Source organism: Aquila chrysaetos, chromosome 7 (genome assembly GCF_900496995.4).
Source record: "Aquila chrysaetos chrysaetos chromosome 7, bAquChr1.4, whole genome shotgun sequence".
Taxonomy (NCBI): domain Eukaryota; kingdom Metazoa; phylum Chordata; class Aves; order Accipitriformes; family Accipitridae; genus Aquila; species Aquila chrysaetos.
Window position 1 is genome coordinate 37,529,780 of NC_044010.1, and position 22,653 is coordinate 37,552,432.

General features: G+C 42.7%; 1 protein-coding gene across 1 annotated transcript in view; it reads right to left on the reverse strand.

The window, feature by feature from the left end:
* LOC115343904 (amine oxidase [flavin-containing] A-like) overlaps nucleotides 1–14,409 on the reverse strand; it is a 39,754-nt gene extending 25,345 nt beyond the window's left edge. The window contains exons 1-3 of the mRNA XM_030020480.2: nucleotides 14,270–14,409; nucleotides 2,712–2,806; nucleotides 12–149 (exon numbers count right to left, since the gene is read on the reverse strand). Of these exons, the coding sequence (XP_029876340.1) occupies nucleotides 12–149; nucleotides 2,712–2,806; nucleotides 14,270–14,348 (312 nt within the window). The 5' untranslated portion in view covers nucleotides 14,349–14,409. The remainder of the gene's footprint in view (nucleotides 1–11; nucleotides 150–2,711; nucleotides 2,807–14,269) is intronic.
* Between the last annotated feature and the right edge of the window lie 8,244 nt (nucleotides 14,410–22,653).

Below are 22,653 nucleotides of genomic sequence, written 5' to 3' on the forward strand. Positions count from 1 at the left end.
GCAGTACTTACCGCCTTATAATGGATTATATCGCCCTCAACATTCACTTTATAGGTCTCAATACCAAGCTCTTTTGCCAGTCGGAGAATCCGGTTTTGGGTAGGTCCCACATATGATCCACCAACATCTACGTAATTAACTTGATTGTTCTGTTGAAAGAAAGAATACAGGAATCAGAAGCTGTGCAAGAAAGCTCCTCAATACAAACACCTAGAAGTAGAAAGAATTATTCCATACTGACTAGCACTGCAACTATATGCACAGGAGAAAATGAGTACTGACTGACTTAAACGTAGGCAGTATTGAGGTCTGTAATGACAGACACACAGAAATCACAGTGTCTTCACTCTGCCATGCACATGTGTGCAGCTGGGTTTAACTCTTGTTTAAATTTCACTACAGTTTTCAGTATTGGCTTTTTAGTCTCACAAAAGACGTGAGAATATGAAGAAATATCCAACCAAATCATTACTTTGGTTAAGTGTAACCCCACTTTTTCAGAATTCATGTTAGTTTTCTTGTCATTGCAAAACATTTCTCAAGTTGAAACCATCTCCAGCACCAAGGCTTGTTTTCTTTCTGTAGATATCTGCTTAGACTTAATGCTGTAGATGCTGAGTACTGCACTGCAGTATTCAAGGAGAGTAATCTCCCTTCCAGCATGGCACACCTTGGCTCTAGCCCGGTGCACTCTGGCTAGCAGTCCCCAGCCGTGCCTGCCACCGAAGGTGCTCCACACACTGCTCAGACCAGCATCACACTCACTTGGGAAGCAGGAAGAAAGCAAAAAGTTTCAGGGACGCATACTATTACAAGCCAGCTGATTTCCCAAGATAGTAACTCTTTTTAACACTGTTCATAGTGATCATTTTAAGCTAGGCATTCTCAGTGTCACAGAAGGATGGTGTTTATGCTTCATGTTTCACGGACAATGATTTCTAATGAAACACCACTGTTTATCTCTGGTTCCCTGGCAATGGCATCTGACATAATTTAAATCTCCCTTACTTCCTGGGTGGAAAGCAGAGGTAATGTCTGTATTACATTACCCTGTGCCACAGGTGACTCGTCATTTCTTTCATTTTCTTTTTAATGGCAATCAAGATGTGGTCCATATTTAGAAGCAGGAGTGTTACTTCAGATAATTTTAAGCCCTGTTAAAATGTATGTCTGAGCTGTAATGATGTTTGGCCCTACTCAGGCTGCTTCACATAGGGCTCTTAGTTATCATGCCTGTTACAGTATGCAAAGTGAGATGGGAATGAGAAGAGCAATGCTTTGATACTCACAGTCTCAGGTGATAGTTTCCCTCTGTAATGTTAAAGGCAGAGCAGACCCTGCCGTGGACAAAGGGTATGGACTATGTAGGTGGAATTCAATTACATTTATACAGATGTTCAACACCATTTTAGACAGCCCAAGGTATCCAAGACTTTTGTGCAAGGCTGACAAATTTGACTCATGATCCATGGAAGACCTGCAGCTGGAGGCCAGGCAAGGTATCCTAGGGCAGCTAAAATGGCACTACACACTTCTCGTTAGGCACCCAAATCCCACTTGATGGCTCTCAGAGTTGCTTCCAGACCAATTTTAAAGCACCTCCTGTCAAGAGAAGCCCACTGACATACATTGCAATGCAACCTGTCCAAACAGAGCTCTGTTACTTGACAAAAGTGATGGCAACTTGAGACACCTGTCTTCTTTGGGAACTCTACTCCCCCTCTACTCTCTGGCTAATGATGTCAAACCCAACAGAATCACAGAATGGCTGAGGTCGGAAGGGACCTCTGGAGGTCATCTAGACCAACCGCTCCTGTTCTAGTAAGGTCACCTAGAGCCAGTTGCCCAGGACTGCGTCCAGACAGCTTTTGAATATCTCAAGGAGGGAGACAGCACAACCTCCCTGGGCAAGCTGCGTCAGTGCTCAGTCACCTTCACAGTGCAAAAGTGTTTCCTAATGTTCAGATGGTTCAAACCTCCTGTGTTTCAGTTTTTGCTCATTGCCTCTTGTCCTGCCACTGGGCACCGCTGGGAAGAGCCTGCCTCCATCCTCTTTGCACCCTTCCTTCCCTCCCTTCAATACACTGATGAGATCTCCCCTCAGCCTTCTCTTCTCCGGGCTAAACAGCGCCAGCTCTCTCAGCCTTTCCTCACAGGAGAGATGCTCCAGTCCCTTCATCATACAGATCATTAATGAAGATGTTGAACAGGATCGGACGCAATATTGACCTCTGGGGTACACTACAAGTTACTGGCCTCCAACTAGACTTCATAGCACTGATCCCCATCCTCGGGCCCAGGCTGTTCAGCCAGTTTTCAGTCCATCTCACCGTCTGCTCAACCAGCCCATACTTCATCAGCTTGTCTATGACGATCTTACGGGAGACAGTGTTGAATTACTGAAGTCTAGGTAGATCCACTGTTCTTGCCTCATCTACCAAGTCAGTCATTTCATCATAGAAGGTTATTAGGTTGGTCAAGCATGACTTCCTCTTGGTGAATTCATGCTGACTGATTACTTTCTTGTCCTTCATGTGCCTGGAAATGGTGTCCAGGATTAGTAACTCTATCACCTTCCCAGGGATTGAGTTGAGGCTGACTGGCCTGTAGCTCCCTGCATCCTCCTTCTTGCCCTTCTTGAAGATAGGAGTGACATTTGCCACATCATAGACCAGCACAAGTGAGAGTCCAGCATCTCATGAAGCACTTACCCTGATAGTGAATGTCCTTCCTCCAACTCTGTTCCGGGCTTCAAGAACCACCACACTGACCCCAGACTCAGACAGCAATTTGGCGGCCGACAAACCTGCCAGAAAAAGAGAAAGTGCTTTAAAGCAAGTGGCAATAATCAGCCACATTAATGGTCAAAAACTGAACCAAAGCTTCAAGGTCAGAGATTTCCATACTGTTTTCAAAAATTCCTGAGAGAAGTCAGAAGCTTTTCATGGCGTCTTACCACAGAAATCATATGGCTGCTGCTTAGTTGCATTTTATAATCATGTCCATAAGTAGCCTTCACAGACTGATGTTTTCTCCTTCAGGTTAGCATTTTGGCATTTTAAACCCAGTAAAATCTCAATTATTAAGGGACATGCATCTTACTCTTCATTTGTGCAGTGCATAGAAAGGTAGAACCCAGGTTGTGGGGCTTGCACAGCTGAAGTGATAGAACTAATAATATGCTAAATAGGTATGTTCCAGCAAGGTAGGCTTCCAACTTCTTCTCTCACTCATCAACTCTCCACTCTATTGCTATCTGTTGTCCTCATTCACATGCAGAAGGAAAGTCTGCTTCACTCTCAAGATTCATTTTAAGCAATGGAGTTTGACCGTGGCAATCAAACAGGCTGTATGTAGATACTTTATAAAAGGAATTATGGTCTCAGCAAAAATCATCTAATTATGGGACTTTGGGATGGAGGCATTAGAGACAACTGAAAATTCAATAGGACAGGAGTCCTCTTTGCTTCTGACAAATGTGAGCTGAAATTGTAAAAAGCAATTATGAGTTTGTGAAATCAGATTATCCTATTGCCCTGCAGGCCAATTTGGCACTGAAGCATTGTTTCTTTGGAGTTGTTTCCCCTCCTTAAGTATACGAAAGCCAGCCTTATTGATCAGAACTTCCAAGATGCCCTGCAGTAAGGAATAATAATATTATATTCATGTTTATTACACTACCTCGAAATGTGATTAAAAGCAACTGTTCGTGAGCCTACAAAGAACGCACATCTGAAAAGACCAAAGGAGAGGAATTGTTCTGGGCAGCGTGAAGTGTACTCATTTATTCTGAGGACAATACAGAATAGCCCATAAACTTCTGTGCACATAATCTTTTAATGGGGAAGTGGAACACCATTCACTGGAAACCAGAACGGAGGAAGTTCAAATGTCTTACATTGGCAAAAATTATATATACAATTTCCATTCTCATCTAAAAATAACTTTACATCCTTGCACCATATTCTTTAGAGTGCTGCTGGAGCAGGAGTATACTTAATTCTTCCATCTATTTACTATTCTAATTTTTAAAAATGCAAGCCATTTGTCAGTGGAGTGAACATCTTCTAAATTGATCTAATTTCTTTCAGTAGTTTTTCATCACTTTTTTCCTGCATGGAAGTCTATAAAGAACATTTTACAATTTTTTTTATAGTTAATTCTTTAGTCCTTTCGGTGATGGTGTTCTCTTCTTTGTCAAGATAAACATAGAAGACATAAGTCTATAATGTTGGAAACACACACGGCGGTATTTTCTTACAAATATTTATATTTTTTATGTGAGGAAAAATGATTTTTCAAAATATACAGTAGTTTTTGTCACCTAAAAAGTGTGGATTTCCTACATATATAAAATAAAAGGTTGAATTTCTCTATTCTGTGTAAATACCACTGGACACTCAGGCATGAGTGGGTAATTCTTTTGTAAGAAAGTTTACTGTAGATATACAAGTCTTGAAAAAATGCACAGCGCATTCACGTGTCACCCTATAGAACATGAAGCAGCGAAAAATCTGGCCTAGGTATGAAAAAAAAAAGTGTGCAAATCCTCAGCACCTAAGATCATCATTTCATGCTGTATACGATAGCTGTATTCACACCACAGCTATTTAGGATGAATAATGGTTGCACTGGACTGGGTTGGAAGTTAAGCTTATTACTGGTTTATAGCATAATTATATGATATATCCAAATAAAGAAGGACAGCTAAAGGATGAGGAACGTGGCAACGTGACTGAGGTTCTCTAACCTGTTTGCTTGTTCAACTGTACTTCTTGCATTCCAGCCTTACAGGTTTTTTGTTTCATTATTGTTAACCCAAGTGTCACCTTAGACACTGATCAAAAAAAAAAAAACCCCAAAAAAGGCTTCCAAGCTACACAGGCTGGGAAAGGGCAAGAGATACATTGGGACAGTGATGGCTTACCAGCAACTGGGAGAGGGGCCTGACTCAGAAATAAAAACAATGCAAAATATGTTGATCAGAGATTGTTACTACACACTTACTTGTTTAAAGCATGGAAACAATTTTCTTTCAAAATGGAGGACTACCAACACCACCCACACACGGTGTATCCCTGTGTAGCTGTCTGTTGAACTGGTGTGACCAGACACAGGTATGCCTTAAGCGGCCCACAGGCCGTGAAGCCTACGTGCTTTTCATACACAATTAACCTCTAAATAGATGGCATATTTTCCCTTTATCTTCTCCATAACTTGAATTTTCAAGACTTCTGTCGCTGTTGCAGTACCCTCTACAGACCTGGACACCAGAGAGTGACCTTTTTTTTTTCCTGTTTGATCGACGGGCTGAGAACGAGAGAGAGGGAGGCATGAGACCTTCTCCTTTCCAGCTCCTTGCCCCACCTCTGCCTGCTCAGCTCCCCTCAGGCCCCATGGAGCTGGCCTCCCACCTCCTCGCCAGCATCTCCACCGCTTCCCCAGAGGACATCGCGCACCCTCCAGGCGCTGCCACGGAGGAACGGCAGGACCTTCCTAACACAAGGGCCTCCCGCAACGCCAGCACCGCTCTAACGCCACGGCCCTCCACCGCGCGTGGGCTCGGACACCAGCCACAGCGTCCTGGGTTATGGTGGACATCCACAGCGTCCCGCGAGCACGCCGTACGGGGCCGAACCGAGCACCGGGCTGGGACCTCTCGGGCCTCGGGCAAGGTATTTTAAAACGGACCTGCGTACGCCCGTACGAGCGCAGCACGGACATGCCCGCCACAGCCGAGGCCGCTGCTGTGCCCCATTGCTGCCTCCTCCTCCTCCGAGTGCAGCCTAGAGATAAAGCCCCAAATCACCCCAAATCACTGGCCACCCTGCTTTACTCTAAGTCTATGAATTAGAAAGATACTACTTGCCTCACAAAGATGAAAGGAGCCTGCCAAAAGCATGTCTCATTTGAAGTATCTGGCTGTAGAAAATTCACTTGTTATTAGATGAGAATAAACGAGGCAAGATGACTTATACATCCTCCACAAGGGTTTCTATGGCAATCTCGCAACAAGCTCCCCCCCGTCTGAAGACACCGTGCACGAAAGCTCTGTTCCTATTGATTTTGCAGTGCTATTAAGGACTCAGAATCGCTGCTGCCGCAGATCATATTGCTGCTGCTTTCACTTCAGAAAATTGTCATAATCCTATCAAGCAAAACAGTTTCAAGTGCATCAAAACACTGGATATACAGTTAAAAAAAAAAAAAAAAAAGAGAAAATAAGATTAATTTATGCCAATCTGCAGACTACGAGACACACGTCATGGCTGAAACATAGAGATGCTGAACAACAGTGAATTTTGTATGTAGCCTGATGGAAAATACAACAAAGTATGTCTCTACCTCATAGGAGAGAAAGGTTCAATTCTACAGGTAGTGCACAAGACTGGGACTTAAGAGACCCGAGCTTGATTCCCAGCCGAGCCCATAATGTAGGAAATATTTCCCTTTTTGTAGGGAAGTGTTTATAAGGGTAGCGTTTATGAGAATAATTCCAAGTTGCCTCAATACTAGGATTGATACAGGGCATATGAGCAGATACGAGTTCTGTAGCGGAAATGGTGGGACTTTTTAAAAAGTTACTTTATTGGAAATGTGACAGTAATTCTATAGTAATACTACAGTAATTCTACTTTTCAAAATCTAGGCTCTGTGAATCCACAACATCAAACAGATTCACTGATACACCATGATCAGAAGCAAAAATCACCAGCATTCTTTCCCAGAGACAGCACTTCTTACGTGATGTATGCTGAACATCTCCAAAACATGCAAGGGCAGTGAAGGGGAGTGATGACAGTCTGATACCATTAAGCTTTTAACCTTTCAAACTGAGGCCACTATGTATGTGCCACATTGAGCACAGCAAAACAAAGGCAGAGAAAGTTACCTGATACTACTGAAAAGGTAACTGTCTGCTGGTTTTCTAGATCCATTGTTTGCCTACTTGCTAGCTTCTTTGATAAAGTGCATTTGTCATTTATGGATCCACTATTGGGCTGAAAGTTTACCAAAACCAACCTAATACAACATTCCTTCATAAAATCCTTGTTAATCCACCCTACTGTACATGGAGTGGGATAATTACATTGTGTGAAAGATGACTAACCCATTACTGTAGTGTTCCAGCAGGCTTTAATTGAGTAACATACGGAAAAAATCTAACTGGAAAATCTCTACATTCTTCTGATCTTAAGCAGGGGAATAATTTTAAAACTTTTTCGCTCATTATTCTAATATAGATCGGTAAAGTAAGACAATTGTCAATATATCCTCATTAAAGTTCCACTCTAATGGCATGTTAATGCTGTAATTATTTTTACTGTTTCACTGATGGAAAACATAACTTTTTCCAAACACAATTGAGTAATTAAATCTGACAATGGCCACCTTAGAATCAGCTCTCATTATTTATCTAGTAGTCTCTTTGCCAAGTAAACATGAACCTGTCAAAAAGAGATGCAAAACATTTCTGCCATGACCATAGGGTAAAATCTCTCTTCCTCACCTCTTTCTTCTCCTTCTCCCCACTCCCCGATTTTCTTTTCATTGGAATTTTTGTGCACACCATGGTATTAAAATAAATTTTTAAATATAGTTAAAATGTACTCAGTTATATCAGACTGACCAGAGAAATCACTAATGGGCAACAACATATAGAAGGCTGAGAATGAAAGAAGTGTTTTCTTTCACAGACTAAGGATTTGAAGATTTAAAATTGCCACAAAAAAGAGAAAAAAATATTAATTAAATTACAGCCCCTTAAATTTGCACAAAACAGCAAGAATACACACTGCAGATCACAAGTCTACGTTCATTTATTCTTCAGTGTTGCCTACTACCATAACATCACTTTCTATTTGTCAGAAACTGTATTTTATCTTTCCATATGCTTTTTCACAATCCTTGTTGTAGAATACTTGATATTGGGGATGAGGTTGCATTTGTTTATTTTGTCATTTTCAGATAAATGTTTTTCATTTCTTTTCATCAATTCTTTTTTTACCCTTTAGCAAAAATAATCCAGCTGATTCAGCAAAGATTTCAGCCAAAAGAGAATAAATATTTTCTATTACAGAGTACATTGTCCAACTGAGCCCAAGCCACTCTGACTGTTTCAATGGCGCTACTGTCCAAATGCTTTCAACAGATGCAAGCCTTGTACTGAAGGGTACAAAGACAGTTTCTCATGGACAGTGTTAACAGAAGCACTGTGGGCAGGAAGAGCGAATTGTATCCCAACGATGAATCCACTCCTCTGTACACACCCACCGGGATTTTCAAGTCCAAAGCCCATTGCAGTAAACACCTCCTCCCCAGAATAACACCTCCCCCACCCCAAAAAGGCAGAAAAAGTTAACTGGTATAAGCACAGGGTTAGAAATGCAGCATCCTACTTCCCCTTATATGTTAAAATGAGTCGCATCAGTTAAGATGACGATGGTTTGATACCATCTAGTTAATGGAAACACCTAAGGTAATTATGCACATCTTCTAACTATTGGTAACTGTTTTGGTCAGTATGCAGAATAAATTCCTGTTAGCTAAACGGTGATCTTCAACGAAGTAATTATGTGAAAAAGTGTTGCTGCTAAACTACGATCAATGTCATTGCCACAAATATCAAGAACATCAGCATTGGTATTCCCAGGAGAGACATAATGCCTGTCCCATGCCCGTTTTTGTTATGCTAGGATATTTAGAGATCTGTCCTAACTACTTGGCTATTTCTTTTGCTTGCTGGAGTAAATGACACTCTCACCTAGCTAACAAGAATACTCTTTCCTACCTTTCAACACCTTTCACCTAAGCCTGAGGCATGGTGCAAAATCAAGGACAAACCACAGGTTTACAGCGCTCTCTTAGGAGCTCTGAATTTGCTGACCTGTGAATCACGCTGTGGTACAGTTGGGTTTTGCCAGAAACAAACCTGACACGTTCTTCATTCAGGAGCAGAACCAGCTGTGACTACTCAGGTTGCCCCTGGGTTAGACAATGTTTATAAATGATGCCTTTACCATAGAAAACCACATGAAGAATATGATGAAAGATGAAGAAAATAATAGTATTTTTACATCTGGTTATATAATGAACACATCACAACCATATTTTGGCCAAAACTAAATATCTAGCACTGAGCATAACACAGAGGAGTGTCTTAACCAAAACCCATGCCCCACATCATAAGGTTTTGCATCTTTAGTAGCAAAACATTAGAACACATTATGAAGAAGGAGGCAAAACGGAAACTAGCATTTCTGCTTATTTGCAAGTATTGTATAAAACATCCATCACACTTTATACGGGATCTGATAGTTTTGTTCCTGCTGTAAATTTTTCTCATAATGACAGTCAGCTTGCTAGCAGTACCTGGGGAACTGAGAGCTCTGTGGAACATTGCTGTTTATTTCTGCATCCCCAAAAATGGCCTTTAGGAATTTCTGGTACCAAGGAACAATATTATCACTGATTATCAGCTTTCCTGTTGGATCCAGAAAGAAAGTGGGAAGTAACTGGGTAGCCGGAGCCCAGCACAGGGCAGATGTAAAGAGATAAACGCAGGATACGTTTTAGGAACCAGCTATTGCATTCCTACAGATCAAATTCTGGGTAAATTTAGAAGTAACACTAGAAAAAAAAAAATCTACTGAAAACTACTCCAGATTTACACAGGTGGGACTGATTATATCTTCTACCAGTAACTGTGTATTTGACAGTTTATCTGACACTACCACCCACCAGCAGCTTGGCATGCTGTCAAAACAAACAGAGCAGTATACAACATAAGTTGTGCTGCCATCATAGCAAGCAAGGAAAATCTGCATTTCCTCATTATTCAGTCTTTCACTCAGAGACCACAGCCAACGCGTAGGTAGCTCAAGTGGTAAGGTTGTCGATCACACACCGTGGAGCAGGAGATGCCAACACATAGTGCTCTTCCACGGAGAAAGAAAAAAAAGCCTTAATAGCATATCATATGTTTTATTTCAATATAAAGACTAATTACTATTATTTTTACATCCCAGCTTCTCCTACAATTTGTAGCCGTTGGACTCCTCCATAAGTGCAATAGAAAACGGTGCTGTTTCCTGCATGCGGCTGGCAAATCTAAGCATCTGTTTTGTTGACCCATGAGATCTCCTTGTTTCTAGCTAAGAACAAACATGTTTTTATGTGGAAATAAGAACTATCCATGTCAAAGAATGATAATCTTCAGTGTTTCAATTACGGCTGCGTTTCCCTTGTGCTTTGAGCTTGTAACATGATGTGCTGAAATTTCTTCCAAAAGATATCTGCATACAAGTTTTCTTGGACTTGCCTGCTTCTGGACACACTTCTCCATATCTGATGCATCTCTGGTTTCCATTATGTAGACAAACATTCTTAATTTTCCATGCCTTCTTTTGATAAACTTGGCTTCCAGTGTCCAAAATTCACGTGTTAGGTCATGCTGGCACACGAATATACCCCAAACTTCCCGCTGAAAAAAAGTCAGGGTATTTTGCTTACTCTTTTTTTGCCAAATTTTGAACTATTTAAGCTTGAATTTTCAGGGTGTGTTTTTCAGGCCGATTCTTTTTTGCTGGAAAATCTTGGTCAAAATTGGCTGGCTATTTCTAAACCTCCAGGAAACAAACATTATTTGATTTTGAAAACTCACGGCTTTTTTTTATTCCTATTTTGGAAGTTCTAGCAGCAACTTGAAATTTGGCAAGGAGGTAGCCTTTGAGTCAACAGTGCATTTTGTTATCCATGTAAAAACATGCCCCAATAAGGTCAGTTGGAAAATTTTGAGGAATTACAGGTCACACGTAGGCAGCAGCCATCTTCTATCTGACAAGCTGAAATATCTGCAGTTTCTGTCAAAAATCTCCAAGCACTGAATGCTGTCCAGTCGTTAACGCTCAGTCCCCAAAGAGTGACTGAGCATCCCGGACCTCCTGACAACCCATCTCATACCTCAGAGCACCCGTGCACGCTGCATCCTAGGGCTATGGCACCAAAATCTGAATTACCCTGTAACTGCAGACTTAGCTTGCGGAGCAGGTAATGGAGCTGGGATGGGGACAATGTGTCAGGAGAGGTATGGCAGTGACTTGCTGCATAAAAGGGACAACTTTCAGAAGCTGTCAATACAGTTGTTAGTCCACACAGATGACGACAATCTCCTAGTCCTCAACTAGTGGTAGCCCCTTAACCCAAGCAGCAGAGGACTGTCTGATGGGATGTCAGGGTTATGAACCTGCCGATTAATCAGACATGCATCCATGGCATGTCACGTGCTGTCAGCTTGCTGTGTTTAACAAATGAGGGAATTGCATAGCCTAAACCAAAATGCACAAGCAAAAGGTCAAAATCAATTCAAACCAGAACACCTTCTTCGGTTCAGTAGAAAACCCTATAAATAGAAAATGGGAGTAATATTCAAGCCATATAAATAAGAACTCCCTGCGGGTATAGGGAAAGTCTTTAACTTCAGGCATCAGTTTATTTAATATGCTTGAGTATAAAATCTTATAATTAATATTAACTGTATTACAGGGGACATTATCCATTAAGAATGATACAAACATGTGCCTGGGGCCTTTCCTGGCCATGCTCCACATTCTTAACATGCACGCCCATGTGAAAAAAGCTCTGCAGCTCCCTCTCTGTAGGGGTCCAAAAGTACTTGCTGATGCAGTCTGGACAGTTTGAACATGATTCCACAGGGTACAGCAGGAAAATCTCAGCGGTAGAGGCCACCAGAGCTGACTTCTTCTTCCAAGAGCTTCCCCACTGTGAAGCACTCTTTGCAGAAGCTCCCTCCATCCCTAGATTGCAGCTTCCTATAGGCTGAGTCGATTCTGTGTCCCTGTGAATGACCACGTACAGATGTGTCCATACAGAGAGATCAGGAGCACGGATGAGAGAAGTGTGTTAGGTTGTACAGAAACTGGCTCTCAAATCCATGCTTCACTTTGAGGAACAGATAAATCCAGAGGTGCCAGTCAGGATGGGAGCTTCATTTTGCAAATACTGCACAAATATTTTAAAAAGCCACGGTCTCACTGCTGGGAAGCTCCCACTTAATATAACAAGCAGCTTGCTTATATCTGATATACATTTCATGTATTTCTAGTAAAGAACTAGTTTATCCCAAAGTTTCCCATCCTTTCTTGCAAGCATCAGGTAATGAGTATTTAAAATACAGTAGAAGGAGAGAAGACAGTAATCTTACCAGATGAGGCAACTGCACCCTATATCTTCAGACAAATAAGCAGCAGCAAGTCAAGACTGGAGTCAGAGAGATGTTGAGGGGAAACCCTGTCCATCGTAGAGCATGTTTTACTACTTATCTCACCAGAACCAAAATTCAGATACAGATGACCTTTTTTAAGACCAGAAAGCAGCACTGTCTAACCTCTTACAGAACTGAGGTGTAGGTATATTGCTACAGGAATGGCAGGGACAGAGAAGCTGTGTGAAAAGCAAACAAACCAGGAGCTGATAGGAATTATTGTGCCCAGCTATGAATGGTATTGTATATTAAAAATGGATTAATTACAAAATAAAGTATTTATTGTCCAGTTTTCTAAGGTTGCTTTCTCAAAACGATGCCCGTTCCAATATATAACAGGCAAACACTGATTTCTACGCCACTGACATGACATAAGGGTTACAGCTGGCAAAAAAAACATTCCTGTACCCCAAGAGTGCTGTGACATTTATTTGTCTTCCTAATGCCACTGACAAATTTTTCAGGGACTGTAACGCCTTTAAATTTCCTGCTTGGCTCCATTTCAGACTCCACACCAGGCTTTAATCCAAGGCGTAAGTGTTCTGAAGTAACTTACTGATTCTTGCACTAGTGAGACAAGGTACCACTTAGAAGTGCTCAATGCATTTTCCAAAAACTGCTACAGTTTGGAAAGCCGGAGGAGAAAGGTACCCTCAAGGGAAGAAATGCTTCTCAGAGCCCTAAAAACCATATTAAGATCACGTCGCCATCAGCTGCACACAGTAGGGGCGGTAATTCCCTAAGGGCACTGCGTGCATTACAGCAATCTTAAGGGCGAAGACCAAATGACTCATGCTAGCAGGAGAATACCCAGGCATCTGGTAAAACTAAAAAGCAAGCACAACTAGGTCCAAACTCTTTCCTTCTGTTCAGTGATACTACAGATTATTTATATAACTACATCGCCACAAATAATTGTTTAAACAATTACTGTTGTTTTAGCAAATGAAATAAGGTAATTAAGTAAACAATTTGCTGGTTTGTGCATTAATTCACTGCAGATTAAAGAAATGAAAGCCTCTGACTCCTCCTCAATTCTAATGAAAATTAATTTTACCTACAGCAATAATGGCTGTAGTATCACTGAAGTCACTCAGTCACATAACTCACCTTTTCTGAATCACTAGTGAAGTAAAGACTCCCTGAAAACTGAAACCGGGCCAAAGCTGCTAAAACAGTATTTATCTGATGGACACAACAAACACAGATTTTCTCCAACGTGGCAACATTCTCATCTTAGGTACCGTCAGGTGCCATAAGAGCAATTACTTCTGTTTTTTTAAGCGTGAGGATCAGGGGCCGCAATGCACTTGCTAGTGTTAAAGTAGATCTGAAGAGTATTTTGGGAAGTATTTCCTAGTAAAGTGTGAGAAGTCCATCGCACAAGTGGAATTTGGCTGTCTGTAGTACGGCACTTTTCCTAGTAACAAAACCCAACCTGTTTCTACAGATATTCCCACCTGTCTTTCTGCAGTATTTATCAAAAGAATACGATTACCAACACCGCAAGAGCACCCTAAAAACCCGCAACTTCAAAATCCTGTCTTTCTCAGGATGTGAAAATCCCAGCCTCTACCCCTGCATTCTCCCGCACCTGTGGACATGATAAAAGTCAGTTTTCCTACGGACTCTCTTCTGACGAGCACAAAGTACAAACCAACGCAAGAAGCAGCAAATACGTCCTAAAACATCGACCCGGATAATTTTTCCCTTTTTTCCCCCCCCCAAGTGTATCCGAAGCCCCTGGAGACCTGACACTCTCGTTAACCACCGCCCAAGCCTTAAGCCCAGCCGCGGGGACGAGCCACCCCCGGCCCCGCCGCCCCCAGGCCCCACGCTGCCCAGCCGGCAGCACCCCGGCCCCGAGCGCCGGTGCCCCCCCGCCGTCCCCGCCGCAGGACGGGCTCCGTCCGGGACCGCTCCCGGGCTGATACCCCGGCAAAGGCCGGCGGCCGCTCGCTGGCCGCGCCGCCCCGCCGGACCCACCTGAGATGCCGCCCCCGACCACGACCACGTCGTATTTCTCGGCCATGGCACTGCTCCCCGTCCCGGCCGCTCTCTCCATCCCGCCCTCCCGCGGCGGCGGCAACGGCGGCGGCGGCGGCGGCTCCGACCCGGCTCTGGCGGGCGGGCGGACAGCGCCGCGCCGTCCCGCCCGCCCCGGACCCGCCCCTGGGCGGTCCCCGCGCCGCCTCCACCAATGGACGCTGCCCAGGGGCGGGGTCTCGCCTAGCCACGCCTCTCCGGTGCTCGCCCTCCGGCCCGGCCCGACGGGGCGGTGCGAGGCCCCGGCGGAGCGGGAGGGCGGCGGGGGCCGCTCGGGGAAAAGCGGCGCCGAAGGCGGGCTACGGGTGAGCGTTTTGCCTGGGTCCGGCTCGGTAGCGGCTCGGTTTCGCACCAGCCCGTCCCGAGCGCACCAGAAGGGCTGGAGGCAGAGAGGCGGCGGCGTGGCTGTTGCAGTTCTAGCGACCTGCACCCGCGAACCGCTTTTTATTCTCTAAAATTGAGGAAGTATGCTAGCAGGGAGCGTGGGAGAGGAGGAGATCCGTGGAGCTAGAGCGTCACGGGTTAGAGCAGTGTACAAGCCTCACCTTGTACTAGGATCAAATCGCACTCGGTCCATGAGCCAGGGAATGAAGGGTTAATCTTTCCAGGAAAGTAGCTTCCCAAAGACAATGCCTGAAATAACAACTGGTTGCCGAAATACCAGTTTTGTTTGTACTTGGCTACTATTACTGCTCTGATGCTCTGATGGTTGTGATTTTTTTCGTGCATTTTACGGCTCGTACAATTTTTATTGCTAAAGTGTAAATGTCATCTCTGTGAAGCTAAGATGAAAAAATAGAGAGCCTGTCCATCCCTTCCCAAGTAAGCACAGAAGACCTTTACAGTTCACACAATTACAGAAAATCCTAATGCCGCTTCACGTTAAATATTGATATAAGTTCTGAGAGTTGCCCAATTCCACAATCATATCCCATACCTGGGTATGACCAAAGAACTGAATGAGTGCAATACTACACAGTTGGTGTCCTCAGAAATGCCTTGGCTTTCTTACAGTGGGAAAAATTAGGACTTTTGGTTTGTGCTAATTGTGCCAAATGAGCAAGACATGGACCTGTTGGACTGGGTCCAGAGGAAGACCACAAAAATGATCAGGGGGCTGGAGCACCTCTCCTATGGGTGAAGGCTGAGAGAGTCGGGGTTGTTCAGCCTGGAGAAGAGAAGGCTCCAGGGAGACCTTATAGCAGCCTTCCAGTACCTAAAGGGGGCCGACAAGAAAGCTGGAGAGGGACTTTTTACAAGGGCATGTCGTGATAGGAAGAGGGATAATGGCTTTAAACTGAAAGAGGGTAGATTTAGATTAGATGTAAGGAAGAAGTTCTTTACTGTGAGGGTGGTGAGGCACTGGAACAGGTTGCCCAGAGAAGTTGTGGATGCCCCTATCCTGGGAAGTGTTCAAGGCCAGGTTGGATGGGGCTTTGAGCAACCTGGCCTAGTAGAAGGTGTCCCTGCCCATGGCAGGGGGCGGTTGGAACTAGATGATCTTTAAAGATCCCTTTCAAATCAAACCATTCTATGATTCTATGACAGAAGTGACTGAATGCAGAAACATCTATGAAAACACTAAGCAACAATACGAGAGACAGAATAATGGATATTCTTCAAAAATAAAACCAGGTACTTTAAAAAGTAAAGTATATCTGCAGTGCTAATTGTGTTGTACTAGCTGCAGACACACAAGTGCCAGGTGCTGTAGCAAATAAGAACAAGATCCCTACTGCTCTGAGAGATCGTCTACCGACACAGAAGCTCATTATCGCTGAGATTGCTGCTGCTTGAATGCCAGAGTAAAGTGAGCAAAAAGGTGACAATCCAAGACTGTGAGAGTGATATGTATTCTGAAATAGAAAATGCAATGTACCAACAGTCATTTGTGCTTATTGGGAAAAAAGCCTTTGCTTCTTGAGGGTGGTAAGGATACCTGCTCCCGCAGCTCTGCTGGCCCCAGTGAGCAGGTCACAGGGAATCTGGCAAAGATAAAGCTTCACCAAGCGGCACTTCCCTCGTAATCCAGAAGCCAAGTTTGGAGGAAAAACAAAAACATCCTCTGTGATATCGACAGGAAACTTGTGTGTATCTAGATAACTTGCTGATAGATAAGCTTGCCAAAAAATCTCTAGTACTGAAGGGAACTGCAACAGGCTTGTTGAAGAGCAATGGAGACTGAAGTGGTTTTACCTAGAGCCGCTCTAACAGTGAGACATGACATCAAAGTGTGAATTGTACACATTGTGGTTGCCTCAGCCCTTGGACTAAAGACCGAAAAAATGTCTAAGGGGCTATCAAGGATTATCTTGGGCATTGGCAGCCTCCAGGGTAGCAATGGCTGTCAGAACCATGTAACTGCTAAGACCTTAGCATCTGTATGATACAAATAAGAGACCTCAGAATGATTCTACCTCAGCTTATATAGAAGTCCAGACATCTAGGATTTGGAAAAAACCCCAAGCAGGGGCTGAAGCCTTGCTTGAGAACAATGCAATGAACCCAATGGGAGATTATCAAGGAGATCCTGTCAACGTCTCAGCTGGGTCCATCGGGGTTTGCTGAGGGCTTGCTGAAAATGCAAGAAGCAGGGAAGGAAGGAGGTGATGTGTCATACTGAGTGTGATCCTCCTTTCCTAAATGTTATGACCATGTTTCCAAAGCAAAATTTGAAATGTGTTCAGAAATTGACAGAAAACAAAGGGACGGCAAACTTTGCAGTAAAGGAAATTTTATTCCAAGCAGGTAAAATGTTATTTGGAAAGAAGTTAATTGTTGCTCAGAACAGAGAGTTGAATAATAAACAAATGCTCACCAATGGGCCCTATTCCTTATGCACTATAAAAAAACAGGGAGCAATGCTGAAGGGTGAACATAGGAAGCTACTGTTGCTGAAACCATTTCCTAGCAATCTGTCTAGTTGATTTATGTCTGCTTCAGTGAATGAGTTGTACTAATAATTTGCTGAGCTTGCAGAATGTGTGTGATCGTTAATGTGAAGGTATAGAAAGTCACAGGACTGACATAGACTTTTGGATATACCAGGAAAAAAACACTGAAAGTTGCTGAGAAATGCAGTGGAACATCCAGAGCAATGCTTTCACTTGAGATCACAGCTATGTCACAACAATAAAAATTGTCAGGTAGCCCCAGTGGGCAAAAATGCATCAATTTCTTCATCAAAGAACATGAAGAAAAATATCCAAAGGTGTCATCACTAACTTCTTTGTTGTACTACAAGTGTTTTGCTTTCAGTTTTGCCAACTACTGATGTGAGGAAGTCGAACTTCTCAGGCCATGTCGTCAGTAGTCACAGTTACATGTTATTTTATGTCTGCTCAGTATCCCAAATGATGAGTGAAATCAGTCATAATCATTGTAGAAGGCACAGACGTTTTGCATTCCTTCCTGATTTCACTGTTACGTATTTTACCAATGCATCTGAAAACTGGAACACAAGCATAGGGAAAGTCCCTGGCATTAAAATAAAATGTTTTTGTCAAAATAAAAAAACATTATCTATTGTACATTCATGTATACAGTATAGTTTTTTAGTTGTTTATTTGTTTTATGAATGTCTTTTGACAGGTTAATAGAACCTACGGGCTGTAAGGCAAGAATGCATTATCACTAGAAGACTGACTGTCATTATTAAGGTCATAATTACCACCACTTAGCCACCTCTAAAGTCACGTAATTCTTGTATCTTAATGATATCAACAGAGCTTATCTGAAATACCCTAGAACACGCCATCTTAAGTGACAGCTGAAATTTTTGCCATTAACTCATCATCTGTGTTGATTAACACTCTACTCTGCAGGCACAAAGATGAGCTTTCCAGAGTATCAGAGCCTTTTGCAAAGCTTGATTCACATAAATTTACATTCATACACATTTTAATTCTGGTAATTATATCGTTAGTAGTCTGGGTTACATCAAGCTGAAATATGGCAGACTGCAAAAAATAACGCAAACTCTTCCAAATGTCAGACTCAGTAGTTCTGTTGGGAGTCCATTTGTTGGGCAAAAGTGTGCACAGTATGGAGTAACTTCAGACCTCAGCTGTAGGTGATATTGTGTTTTCTAAGGACAGTTTTCTATTTTGGAACAGTATCTTAGGCTACCTTATGCTAAATTTGGGGTCATCAGTTAATTTACAATGCTAATGATGTTTACAGAGTTGTTTGTTTTGTTTTGTTTTGTTTTTCCCAAGGACTTTATCAGTAATGGAAATGCTAAATGACCATGTAGCACATGGAAACACACAATGTTGTACACCATGAGTAGAAAAAAAAGGAAATGTTCTATAAAATGTTTCAGGCTTTAGAGCCCTTCCCTCTGAAACAAGCGAATTCCAAACAAACGACCCCAGATCAAAGTGTCTCCAAGGGTTTTATGACAGAGGAAAGAGGGAAATAAGGTATTCCCAAACAGCAAGGAAGGGGTAGCCTGGCCTCCTGCCCAAAGCAGATCCAGGGCTTGTCCAGTTTGAATGCATTCAAGGATGGAGATTCCATAACCTCTGTGGGCTTCAGGGTCTGACCACCCTTGCAGTGGATCTTTTTTCCCTCATATCGAGTTGGAATTTCCCATGTCTCCAGGTTGTGCTGGTTGCCCCTGTCCCATTGCAGGGCACCCTGGGTGCTTTCCTGTTTTGAAACAAATCTTTCTCACCCTCTTCTGCTGGAGAGATTTCAAGAAGCGTTAAAAACATGAGACTATACAGTAGGTCTTGAACATAAACCATCATGATCCCATGTCCTCAGTGAGTCCCGTAGGGGATGTTCATATGTTCTCTCTGCCTCTCTCTGGTCCATCGAATTGGTAGTTATCTAGACCAACTGGAATGGTCCCAGCAGGGCATTCGTAAAGAGATTGAGCAACATGTTGGTAAAAATTGGTAAGAATCAAATTGGTAAGCAGTGAATGGTATTGTAGAGTATTAATGGACATTTTTATTGATTAGAATGAATATTCTTAACTTTTCAAGTCCACTTTCTTACTTAGGTATGTATTCAAAACCATCAGAAAACAATCACCAGTCTGATATTGTAAAACAGTCTTTGCTGGTATGAAAAATGCTTTTGTACACAAAGATGGCTGTGACACGTTTATGCATCACTGTTCACGTTTACTGGTGTGTTTTCAACAGCTATAGCATTTTCATGCTTCCTGGCTAGCTCTATTTCAAGCACCGTGCTAAACTCTAATCAATGAATAAGCACCTTGAAGCAAATTATCATCGCTTGTGGCTATTAACATTGATTAGTTCATTTTACCTTATAACCACAACCAGGAATCTTCTGAAATATAAACACAGGCAATAAAAATTCAGTGCTCACGCTGTCCTTGACCCATGTTTCCCACTCCCTCAATTACCGAGCATCCAACAGACCTTCTGGTACAGTGCCTGTCCTGAGTGCAAGACGGTGGCAGTGGGACATGGAGGGGCACGTGGGGAGTGGGGTGCTCCGAGCCAGCCCCCATCACTGGCAGGGTTTCTTCTCTTCAGTGACCGATCAGCACTAGACCTACTTATTCGCTTTCCATCCCCTGCACCACTCCAGAGACCTTGGTCCCCTCCGCAGAAGGCATCGTTCACGTGGCTGCGCTGCATTTGGGGGCCTGGAAACTTTCGGGGAAATGGGGAAAACAGTTAATAGGGAAATGGGGAAAATAGGCAACTGCATTTAAGGAGTTTTCTTAAAGCCATGAGGAAAAGGTCAACTACTATGACTTCAGTGTCCCTAGGTAAATCTACTAGAATATATTTAAAACATTCATCCAAATTTCAAAGTGCTCCTCTACACCTGGGAACAGAAAACCAAAAGACAAGCAGTGACTTACTCGCTAAAGGGGAATGCCCTCAGCTACACACAGTGAAGTTTTCTGTTCCCCCAGAGAAACCTGTTACATACTCACCACCTCAGGCCACCAAAAGATATTTTGACTCTACAGAAGTGTGGAATAAAATTGTAACTATTTTTAGCCACCAAAGATTTAGGTAAATGTTTTCTTTCTGTGCTAGGATACCATCAGTAATTTCATTTTGTAAAATACTTCCAACTCTTTATTTCATTTTATAATATAACATACTTAGGCATCTGGAGTACAAAAATTCAGAAGATAGTTTGGGAAGGAAACTGAGTTACCTCATTAAAAATTTTTAAAGTAACTTCCTTGCTTGATTGTGCAGTCTGACTAAAATTGTTATTGATCTTTTAACAGCATCAAACTCTCTTCTTTGTATAAGTCTCGAAATTGTCAGATATTTTTAAATGAAGTAGATCTTGAAAATTTGAGCATCATATTAATGAGCATTGGGAGGCTTCATCAGTGGGTGAAATAAAGCACAAATCTCCGTGTACCAGAAGTCAGATATGCCCAGGCAGGTCTCGCACAAAGAAGTGGTTTTTTGGTATGGCCGAGTGAGGAAAGTTTGCTTGCTGGTATTAAAAGACACGTACACAGTGCTTCAGAAAGAGGTAGGTGAAGTGAGATAAGCCCATTTTTTTCTCAGGACTCAGCCTTCTCCTGTACACAGCTTTTCTGAAAGCAAGCAATGATTTTTAGATATCTTTATCATTTCATAGGTAGTTAAGTTCCGCTACAGTAGCACCAGCAGATTCCAGACAACCTCTTGATAAACATCTTCTGGGGGCTGTGCTAGGCGATCACAAAAATTTATAACCCCTCTGTGTGTGCAGGTTTTTTACATAAGATGTGAAAGAAACATAGCTTCAGATATATGACTCATGCTAACAAAGCAAATAGAGGCAATTCAAGTTAAAGTTAGCATGTGTGACTAAAAAAATTATGCTGGTAACTCATTTTTAATCTCTTTAGCTCACTAGCCTTTGTCTTTAATTATGTGCATTAGTTCAACCACCAGTGTTAAAAAAGACATGAAGTCTTTCCCTTTCTTCATGACTCATTTGCCTATAAAGGGAGTTTATTTTAATAACTATGAGATAAAATATATTCACTGACTGCAGTAATAAGGATTTCAAAAATATGTATATGTCTTTGTTTGCTTTCAAATAAAGGAAGCCTTGAAATGATTTCAACAAGCTTAAATTAAATAAATCCTTCAGGATGCTTAGTTCTACTCACACTTTCAGCTCCAATATAAATGCCAATATGAAGTCAGTAGGTGGGAGACACTGCGGGGAAGGTCTAGAAGAAGGGCTCCAGGTACTGCTCAAACCTCTGGAGCTCCTTCCTCCCATCTTCAAGGGGGAAGACCTTGCTAGGCAGCACACGCGGTGCTTTCATTGCACAACAGAAGGAGCAAGCTGGAGCCAAAGCGGCCACGCAAGCAGTTCAGAGCATGGGGTGACGATTGAAAGGAGCTGCCCAAATAGCTGCCAGCAGAAGATGTCTGCAAGAGTTTTGACCAAAAGGCACGCAAAGACCCCGAGCAGGCGCGTAGATGACGACAAGGAGCAGCGGTGGCAGAGCAGCCTTTGCCTCTGGAAATGGGGAGGAATTTCTGAGTTTTCCCTCCTGGACTCAGCCCCTCAGCAGGCAGGGGTTTAACATTCAACCTGGACAGTTCAGGTCTCTGACTCTGTCACTGCGTACCAGACTTACACTACTGTATTTCTGAGGGCGTATTAAATTGACTTAATTCCATTCTTAGTTTAGCAGCTCCTGCTGATTTGCCCCGGCTTGCTTTTCAGGCTTTAGATACCGTGTGGGTGCAAGTGCCTCCTGAACTTTGGAGGGGAGAGTGTTGATATTGCACAACATACGCTCCAGCTGCTGGGTGGGACTTTATGTGAAGACCTGAACTTTGCTCATGTTCTTTAAAGCACATGAAACAGATTTATACTGTGCAGTGTCACTGCTGCTGTCAAGTTTTCTATGTGCCCTTCACCACCATCACACTATCAGATAATTTTTCTGCATTGGGTTTTACAATGCACTTTCAGTGATATTAACAAAATGTTCCTTTGATTACCAGCTCCATAAAAAAGTGGTTTGTATATAGCTCTTGGATTGCTGGTATCATTTGAGATTAGATCAAAGCTTGTGTAAGAGGTAACAACAATCTGAACATGATAGCATGTTCGGAGAACAAGCATTGGTTATAGATTACAAACCCTGGCTGCAGTTTGAACAGGATTTTAGAAGTAGAGCAGTCATTATAGGAATATGGGGAGATCAGTGGAGATCATTAGTGGAGACAGTTAAATACCAAAGAAGTACAATAAGGTTTGATCTGAGCGTAAGAAAAAGCCTGGTGGAAACGCCAGCCGGAATAAAGAATCCAGTTAGAGCCATTGAACTCCAGCCTTTGATACAACAACAAAAAAAT